This window comes from Phoenix dactylifera, chromosome 18, assembly GCF_051530095.1.
Source record: "Phoenix dactylifera cultivar Ajwa chromosome 18, Ajwa_hap1_PhDact_Kaust_v1.1, whole genome shotgun sequence".
NCBI lineage: Eukaryota > Viridiplantae > Streptophyta > Magnoliopsida > Arecales > Arecaceae > Phoenix > Phoenix dactylifera.
Window position 1 is genome coordinate 18,023,862 of NC_143207.1, and position 9,762 is coordinate 18,033,623.

General features: G+C 43.3%; 1 protein-coding gene and 2 pseudogenes across 2 annotated transcripts; 2 read left to right on the plus strand and 1 right to left on the minus strand.

Moving 5' to 3' along the window:
- The first annotated feature begins 2,587 nt into the window (after positions 1–2,587).
- On the plus strand, positions 2,588–3,568 carry LOC120112513 (putative CCR4-associated factor 1 homolog 7 pseudogene; annotated as a pseudogene).
- A 594-nt stretch (positions 3,569–4,162) lies between these two features.
- Positions 4,163–5,594, plus strand: LOC103699423 (putative CCR4-associated factor 1 homolog 7 pseudogene; annotated as a pseudogene). The gene has a single exon (XR_015974650.2). The product of XR_015974650.2 is annotated as a putative CCR4-associated factor 1 homolog 7 pseudogene (transcript).
- A 2,918-nt stretch (positions 5,595–8,512) lies between these two features.
- On the minus strand, positions 8,513–9,736 carry LOC103700008 (temperature-induced lipocalin-1-like). The gene is made up of 2 exons (XM_008781988.6): positions 9,293–9,736; positions 8,513–8,840 (listed from the first exon to the last, which is right to left on the minus strand). Exons 1-2 carry the CDS (start codon positions 9,680–9,682, stop codon positions 8,655–8,657), a joined length of 576 nt encoding a protein of 191 aa, XP_008780210.4. The 5' UTR covers positions 9,683–9,736; the 3' UTR covers positions 8,513–8,654.
- Positions 9,737–9,762: the final 26 nt, after the last annotated feature.

Sequence of the window (9,762 nt, forward strand, 5' to 3'; positions counted from 1 at the left end):
GAAAACAAAACACTGGTCTCTATACTCCCTTACCGGTACCTGATCGTCCTTAGCATGACATTAGTGTTGATTTTGTGCTTGGTCTTTCCCAGACCGCCCGAAAACATGATTCTATTCTTGTCAAAGTGGATCGTTTCTCTAAAATGGCCCACTTCATTCCATGTTCCAAAATCTCGGATGCTTCTAAAGTGGCCAAACTTTTCTTTGATGAGATTATTAAACTTTATGGCCTTCCCCACACCATCGTATTTGACCGGGATGTACGTTTTATGAGTTACTCTTGAAAAACTTTGTGGCACTCGGTTGGTACGAAACTTAAATTTTCTACTGCTTACCATCCACAAACTGACGGCCAAATAGAAGTGGTAAACCGAAGTCTGGAACGGTGCCTTGTGGGTGAGCATGCTCGTAACTGGGATTCAGTTCTTCCTGTCGCACAGTTTGCTTACAATAATTCAGTCAATCGGTCCATAAGCATGAGTCCATTTGAGGTTGTACATGGTTACAAAGCTAGAAAATCTTTAGATCTTTTATCCATGTCACCTCATGTTAGGATTTCTAAGTCTGCACACGCATTTACACAACATATTCATGAGTTACATCAGGAAATCCAAAAGCGCATCCATGCTAGTAATGCTCAATATAAACTACAAGCTGATTCTCATAGACGGGACAAAATATTCCAACCTGGGAACTATGTTATGGTACGTCTTCAGCCGGAGCGGTTTCCGCATGGGACCGTTAAGAAACTGCAGACGTGTAGCACGGGGCCATTTCGGGTATTGCACCGGGTGGGCACGAATGCCTATGTTATTGACCTTCCCTCTGATTTTGGTATCAGCTCTACTTTTAATATTGAAGATTTAGTTGCTTACAAGGGTCCACCATCCATCACAGATGATCCTTTTGTTGAGACCTTTCTTGAGCCTACTACTTCCCATATCCCTGATTCCATTCTATCTTCACTTCCTTTGCCTCTCCCACCGGCACAGAAAGAACTTATTGATGTCATTTTGGATGAGCAAACCATTTTATCCAGTACTAGTAGCATTCAACGGTTTTTAGTTCGTTGGCGTGGCCACCTAGAGTCCGAGTCGACTTGGATCACCCAAAAGGAGCTTCAGCGTATTGATCCAGACCTCTTGGAGTATTACCAGAGCTACACTGCGCCGCGTTCGTCGAGGTCGACTTCTTCCGACCCGGGGAAAGTTGGTGCGGACACCAGTACCGGACCGCCTGTGATGCGGGTCTACGATCGTCGCGGGAGGAGGATCCAGCCACTCTCGTTATGGCTGGACTGATTTGATATTAGTTTATTTTATGCAGTGCCGGCTCGAGCCTTAGGCGACTGAGGCGGTCGCCTAAGGCCCCCGGCCCAGGGAAGGCCCCCACCGGAAGATGCTGCAGCTATACAAATACTCATTCCTTCCATTCTCGTCTTCCCCCCTTCGTCTTCCACTCTTATCTTTCATCCCTTCTCTTTTTTGGTTTTGGTCTTGGTTTTCCTTCCCTCACATTACTCCTGATCCAGCTAGGCCATCGGGAAGAAAGATAGGGGGATCGGAGATGGACTTCTTGGAGGGTGGAGATTCTTTTAATTTTCTCCTCTCGGTTTCTTCTCCCCTCTTGGGTGGTAGAGAGAGAAAAGGAGCTAGAGGGAGTTGAATGGCTGCTGTGCTGTGATGTTGCAGTTGCTGCTTGGGTACTCACTTGAAGGGGAGACGGTGGGATGGGACTTTTATTTATTGGATGGAGTGAATTTCCCATAATGCCTCTACTTTCTCTTATAGAGAGGTGCAATTTTTTTATTATCTTGACAATGAAGTGGCATGAGATAACCATTTCCTATTCGGCTTTTGCTTGACATGGTAAACACTATTGTCAAGCATTATCTTAGTTAATTAATCAGTTTCATGGTCCTTCTTTTCGAGCAATTACTTTTATTTACTTTCATTTAAAAATTATATTAAATTAAAAAAATTTTTACCTATTTTTATTAAATTTATATATCTTTATTGAAATAGTATACTTGATAGCTATCTATTTCTATATCATTTTTTTAAATATTTTATATTTATTAAAAAAAATTATTATTAAAAAAAAGAGGCCTCATTCATTGGATTTGCCTTAGGCCCCCAAATGTATTGGGCCGCCCCTGATTTTATGTCATGTTATGTTGATTGGGTTTATGTACATATTGTTATATTATGTTAGAGTCTTATTGGGATTAGTTTATTTGGAGGGACTTTTTTGTATTTTGTAACCCTATATATAGTTTTATGCATTTGTTAACTGGATGATGAATGTTTAATAAAATCATCTGCCTTTTCCCCTTTCCCCTCTCATCTCCCTTTTTCCCTTTCCCCTCTCATTTCCTCCTTTCCCCTTTCCCCTTTCCCCTCCATCTCCTCCTTTCCTGAGGCGAGGTAGTGCTGCATCACTAGAGCATTGGAAGCCGCCAATTTTGACGATAGCACCTTGCGGGCCCGGTAATTTTACCTTCTTCCAAGGGCTTTTTCGTTTTTTTCCTTCTATAAATTGCCGAAGGTCTCTCCCTCGACAGCCAACGGTCTCTTCAAACTTGAGCCTCAACGTACTGAAGTGTGTCCAGCGGAATGAACAGAATCGGCAGCGACATCACGATCCGGGAGGTCTGGGAAGACAACCTCCCTGACGAGTTCGGCCAGATCGGCGAGATCGTTGACATATACCCCCACGTCGCCGTGAACGTCGAGTTCCCCGGCGAAATCGTTCAGCGTCTCGGCAACTTCGAAAGCCCCGCCGACTCCCGCTACCAGACTCTCCAAACTAACGTCGAACTCCTGCACCCCATCCGGATCACCTTCACCTTCTTCGACGATGCCGGCGACCTCCCCCGCTTCCCTTCCGACAAGGCGTGCCGCTGCGTCTGGCAGTTCAACTTCCGGGAGTTCGACGTCGATGCTGACATGGCCGACCCTGATGCCGTCGAGCTCCTCCGCGGACACGGTGTCGACTTTGGGAAGTTCCGGGAGCAGGGGATCAACGCCTGCGACTTTGGCGCGCTCCTGATGCCCTCCGGAGCCGTCCTCAATGACTCGGTCGAGTGGATCGCCTTCGATGGTGGATATGACATGGCCTTCCTCCTCAGGATACTGACGGGCCGCAGGCTCCCCGAGACCCGGGAGGGGTTCTTCGAGCTCGTCAACATCTTCTTCCCGACGGTGTACGACGTCAAGCACCTGACGGCATTCTGCGATGATCTCGATGGGGGGTTCGTCCAGGTCGCCGAGCAGTTGGGCGTGGAGAAGGTCGGCGTCTGCCACCAGGCGGGCTGCGACAGCTTGGTCACCGCTCGCGTATTTAGGAAGATGAAGGAGAAGTACTTCGATGGAGCCATTGAGAAATACGGGGGGTCGCTGCATGGTCTCAACCTCAATAACTGAGGAAGCTATCTATCTTGCTCTCTGTTATCACGTCATGACAAGTGCTTTACTTAGAGATAATAATGTTACCTTTTTGGTTTCATAGTTTCAGTATACAAGCTTTAATTGCATGGATAAATATCCCTTGCTCCGATCCTCTTTTCTTAAATTCATCTCCTCTTCCCGTCTTTCCTCTTGAGCTCTATTTTTGGTTCTATTTGCTCTTTTATACTTTGTTGGCCTTAAGAAGCAGGTGGAGCTTAAGAAATCCCTTGCACGAGCTTTTATTTTTCTCTTGCTACGTCATAAAAATCACGCTAGTGGGTTCATTCTCCTCTTTTTTTGTTTAAGGAGGAGAGACTTCATTCTTGGTTGATCATTATGATGTTCAATGGATATTTTTCCCTCTTCATTCGAGATAAAAGCAAGATTATGAGTTGCAATTACATCTATTCTATTGTGTAAGCAAAACACTGGACCATATTGTTGTTGTTGTTCTTATTATTCTTGTTATTATTATTATTATTATTATTATTATTATTATTATTATTATTTATTAAGATAGCAGCTATCCAACTTGCACTCTATTGTCACGTGCATGACACGTGCTTACGGATGATAACGCAAGTGCCTTATCTGACTGAACAAGCAAGCTCCTTCCATTCGTCGGAACCGTCCACTTACATGTTCGGCCCACTGATCTACGAAAAATTCGCATCATCCACCGTCCATCTAGAATCTCTCACCCCGATGATTAGGATGTGAAAGCCAAGAGCGAGGCGGAAACGGGTATTCCTTCCTTCCCTCGTTTCCCGCTTACGTTGACAGCTTGACGTCAAAAATAAATAAAAAAAAATCCGCTCGTCCGTTTTCTTCTCTCCTCTCCGCCCTCGGAAAAAAGATCTCAGAAACCCTAAATTTTCTCCCAAAGCTTCCCCCTTTCCCACGTCCATTTCCACCCCAAATCCATCCCATTTTCCTTCGATTTCTCCAGATTCGTCGTCAGATCTCGCTCCACCGTCGCCGATTCTGGGCTTTCGATCCATCTTCCTTAAGATCTAGGGTTTCTTGGATCCCGACGTCCGCCCGGGTTTCTTATGCCTCATTCGAAGTCGTAGGGATTCGAGGCGTTGATGTCGATTCCGGCGAAGAACGACGACCCCGTCGAGATCCGGGAGGTGTGGGCGCATAACCTGGAGGCGGAGATGGCTGTGATTCGAGAGATTGTCGACGAGTACCCCTTTGTGGCCTTGGACACCGAGTTCCCTGGCGTCGTCATCACCCCCGTCCGCGATTTCAAGAACAACGCTGATGAAAACTACCAGAAGGCCCGCGCCAACGTCGATCTCCTCCACGTCATCCAGATCGGCTTCACCTTCTCCGACGCCTCGGGCTGCCTCCCGCCCTCCCCTTCCGGCGTCGGCCGCCCCTGCGTCTGGCAGTTCAACTTCCGGGAGTTCGACGCCGACCGGCACTTCTGCAACCCGGCCTCCATTGACCTCCTCCGCCGCTCCGGCATCGACTTCCAAAGGAACCGGGAGTGGGGGGTCCATGCCCTCCGCTTCGCGGAGCTCCTCATGTCCTCCGGGGTTGTGCTTAATGATTCGGTCCAGTGGATCGCATTCCATGGCGCCTATGACTTTGCCTACCTCCTCAAGATCCTGACTTGCCGTCGGCTTCCGGAGACCACGGCGGGGTTCATGGAACTCGTTAGGACGTTCTTTCCTACAGTCTATGACATCAAGCACCTGATGAAGTTCTGCAACAATCTTTATGGGGGGCTTGCAAATGTGGCCGAGCAGCTGGATGCCGAGCGGATTGGGGCCAGCCACCAGGCAGGCTCCGACAGCTTGCTCACTGCTCATGTCTTTTGGAGGTTGAAGGAGAAGTACTTTGGTTGGTCCATTGAGAGATATGCTGGCCCTTTGTATGGTCTTTAGACTCGACAGAACAGTTATTTGGACAAAATAGAAAATGTTAGAAATAAATTTTGGATGAATCCAGAAAGACAAAAAAAAAAAAAAAACTTGCTTTGGTGAATACATGCTTGGTGTGATATTCTCCTCATTTGTCTACTTACATCTTTGGTTGGTGAAAATGGTGGTGGCTTCTTTGGCTGGTTTTTGTTACCTTATCTATTGCTTCTGTGCATTCAGGTTTGTAGGACTGCATTTCATCGCTTTATTCCTCGTGAATTTAATGTTGAATTACTGTGATGCTCATGGCTATTGAGATGCTGCAAGTATGCTCTAGGGGTCTTCTTTTCTGGTTATTTTTTCAAGTTCTGTTTATACCTCCACTAGGAACATTGACAATCTGAATTATCTTTTGATTATTATTGTTCCATCCACTAGTACTGTTATTGCAAGGTGGAAGGATGCTTCATTAAACAGAAACTACTTGTATTAAAGGACGTTATGCCATTCAAGGTATGCATGTGTACAAATTCTAGGATGTTAACAAGCTTTACTTCCTACTTCCTGAGCTAACTGTTCATTATTTGAGGCTTCTGTCGCTGATTTAATAAAATTCAAACCATTTTGATTCTTCTCTATGTTTCTCTATGTTCCCATGAGAACAAAAAATTGTTTGCCATTCTATAATGCATGATTTTCAGGGGTACTAATTGATACTACTACACTTCGACATTTGGATTGCTGAAAATTGTCAGTAAAATGCCAGTGTTAGTGAACATTCAATTATCTGATTAAGATTGCATGGAGAAGTTGTTTTCCGGGATTAGAGACTGAGGAATTTGTTTAAACAAGAGGTGAGAATTAATGCAGTAGGGTGGATTTGGTTATGAATTACTTTTTCATGGATTCAAGCACAGGATAGGGTTAAGTTCCACTTTTTAATGTGTAAGGAATAATATGCACATATTAACATTTCAGAAATGGAGATATACGAGGCCTGGTTATAATGCAAGAAATTGTGGAAACCCAAGAGCAAAATCTTGGGTTTTAAGGCAATTTTCTCATCTGAAAACTTGGATATACTAGTGCTGCTATACCGAAAATCTGAAAACTTAATCTCATCTGTGAAGGCAAATGGATCGGAGGCATTTGGAGATAAAGGGAATGTGTTTTAAGGATGGAAATTGGAAATTAGAGAGCTTCAACAAGATTGAATGTAGTGATCGGGTGAATGTTTGGCTTAGACTCTAGGCATTGGGACTTCAGATAAATAGGATGCATCACAAGGAGGTAAATTGAATATTGGTGAGTGCCAAAAGACTGCCTCTAGTGAATTAGTGATTTTTTGATGTTGGATGCAGCCAAGCAATTCTGAGTTTGTTTAGGTTTAGGGTTTTAACGTGTTTCGCTGTACTGGTGTTCAGCAACCAGTTGAGGACATGTTGAGACAACAATACAGCACCTGGCTTTTATGTGAAAATAAAATTCAAATTCCCAATTTTTTTTTAGGTTTTGGGTTTGGTGGTTGATTGTAGGAAAGGCTATTGGAATTATTTCAATTGGACTGTGAGCAGGTTTCAAGACTCTGTGCAGATCTTTTAGGTGCCTGCATGAATGTTTAAGGATTGGTCGAAACAAGATGACAAATATACTGGTTTTAAGGTAGGCAAGGATGTGGAAAGTAAATTTGTTTCCTATATCGCTTGTTTCCTTTGAGGGATGTAGCACAGGTTTCAAGCAAGAAGCGCAATCAGATCTGATTTTTAAAGAAAAAAACCTCCAAGAGAAGAAGAAGAAAGAAGTTGGGGAAGAATAAATTACAATGAGAAGGGGAAATTATGGAAAAGAACAGAGAAGAGTAAGAGTAGCTAAACCTAGCCTTTCTTCTTTTTCTTACATCAGAAAATCTTTTAAATCTATTTACGAAAGGGCTCCGAAAGCATGACACATGAAACCAGCTGCTGTTAGACCACATTTTGATCAGTTAAGCGGCCCTCACCTTGTTTTTTTGATTCCAACTAGGTCTCTTCCAGGTAAAAGAAAATACATACAACAGAATCATGTGCCTCTACGTCTCCCAAAAATGAAGAATAATAAAAAAGGAGGAAATGAAATGAGGCTGGCTTATTAACCTCAAAGTCCCCTCACATCATTACCTTAAATGACCCTATAACTTTTTTTGACTAAACTTCTGTAAGCCTCTTTTAGCAAAAAAAAAAGTCAGCCTTTAGATGAAACAGAATTTCAGTCCTATTGCCCAAAATCTAATTATTTGCCCTTGGACTTATACTTAGGACTCTAGTGTGTCCCAACTCAATGTTTGTTTCTCCCCAAAAAGCTCTTGCATGAGATTCCATCTATTCTGAAGGTTTTGTAGAGTGCTCTTCCATCATGTTCTCCTTTGCTAAACAAGGTTTAGCCCTATTAAATCAAGGGCTTCTTTAGAATATTGCCATTGATGCTGCTTGCACCTCTACTTAAAAGGGTGACCTGTTTCCCACCATCCATAAAAGTAAATATGCCTTCATGGGTTCAGGCATGATGTTGATGTAAAGAATGTGGATGGATCATAATATGCAGGATCATAAAGATTGAAATTAATCTTTTAATCTTTAGAATCGCATCATCTCTCAATCTCATCCATGCAAGGTTGTAGAAATATTTAGTCTCACTGTAGGAAGACCTCCTTGTCAGGGAAACAAGATCTTGTGAGACAATATTTGGCAAAACATCATCAAAAATTAAGTCACAGGTTTGCCAAGCTTAGGTTTCAAAAACATTTTTTTGCTGCGATCTTGTTATGATGGACTGATTAAGGAAATTTTGCTGCATGACAAGAATTCCCTGAAAATGCCACCTTGCAGCTGAACCATTTGCAACTGAAATTTATGTTCTTGACCATCATCTTCATGTTCTTTCTTCAAGCTTGCTATCTTTGCAGGCACTTTCCCTTCTCTCTGATGCTGCATAAGCACTGTTTTTCAAAATAATAATAATAATAATAATCTAAATCCTCCAATTACCTTGAGTGCAGAAAAGTAGGCAGGATTGCATGGTCAAGCTGGTTTACGAGAAATGAAAATATACTCAAGTTCTTGAATTTTCCTAACCTTAAAAATGTCCACATCAAAATTTAGAGCCAAGTATAACATTTATACCCAAGATGAAGTGTACCTGAAATTTGCATCACTCTTTCGAAAAGAATATAACATGTAAGACCTATTAAAAATTCCAGTGAATGCTAGCAGCCCTTTTTTTTTTGCATTCAAGATGAGGACAAGGTTCTTCCTTTCTTTCATCTCTTTTATTATATTGAGCACATATATATATGTCTTTATTTGCCAAGGAGTGACTTGATCCACCACAAGCCCTTTGTGTCATTGAGGCCTTCTTCACCCACTGGAGGAGGATCTATTTGCTGGGTCTTCTGTAGCTTTTTCACATCATAGCCTTGTTCTCTAGCCTTCTCCACCAGTTGGTTGTAGACATCCTCTTCCATGCGGATCTGCCTTGATAGTATCTGCCAACCCACCCAAATGTGAAACTTATTATCTTCAACACATACAAAAAAATAAATCATTAGCCACAAAAGAAGCCTCACTTTTCCTTATTAAAACATAATTTTCACACTTCAATAAAAACCCATTTTTTATTAATATAATATGAAAAGCCTTTAACTACTTAAAATTGGCTTCATCTCTCGACAAAAGGGGGATATATATATATATATATCTTTTATTTGTTTTGGGGGGGCCCGCTAGAATATCCAACAAAGACCTTTCTTATTATTCCCATTAAAAAAATGGCGATAAGAAAGCTGAGAAACAAGCCAATAATTGAGGCATTTAAAACAATACCAGTATTCATATATATATATATATATATATATATATATATATATATATATATATATATATATATATATATATATATATATATATATATTTGTCGGGAAAAAAAGGGAGATCGTACCCAGAGATGCTTTCTGGAAGGCTGGCCGACGAGGGCGTACTGATAGTTCTCGTCGAGGAAGAGCACCCAGTAGTCGCCGACGACGGGGAAGACGGGGAGGAAGGGCGGGACGTAGAAGCGGACCTTGAGCCTGGCCTCGTCGGCGGCGGGGTCGGCACGGAAGGCGGTGCCCTCGATGGAGGGGCGGCGGCTGCCGTCGGCGGTCCAGGTCTCGTTGAGGACGCGGACGGTGCCGTCCGGGCGGAGGGCGTAGGTGGCGCGCGTCCCCCGGCCGTCGCGGGGCTGGAAGGCGGACGGGAAGCACGCGATCTCGTACCACCGACCCATGTACCGCTCCAGATCCAGGCCCCGCACCGCCGTCATCGGCTTCCCCTCCCCATCCGGCTCCATCTCTCGCGACGATCTTTGGCTTCGATCTGGGGAAAAAAATTTAAAAAAATTAGAAAGAGTCAACCCGAGTTTGATCTATT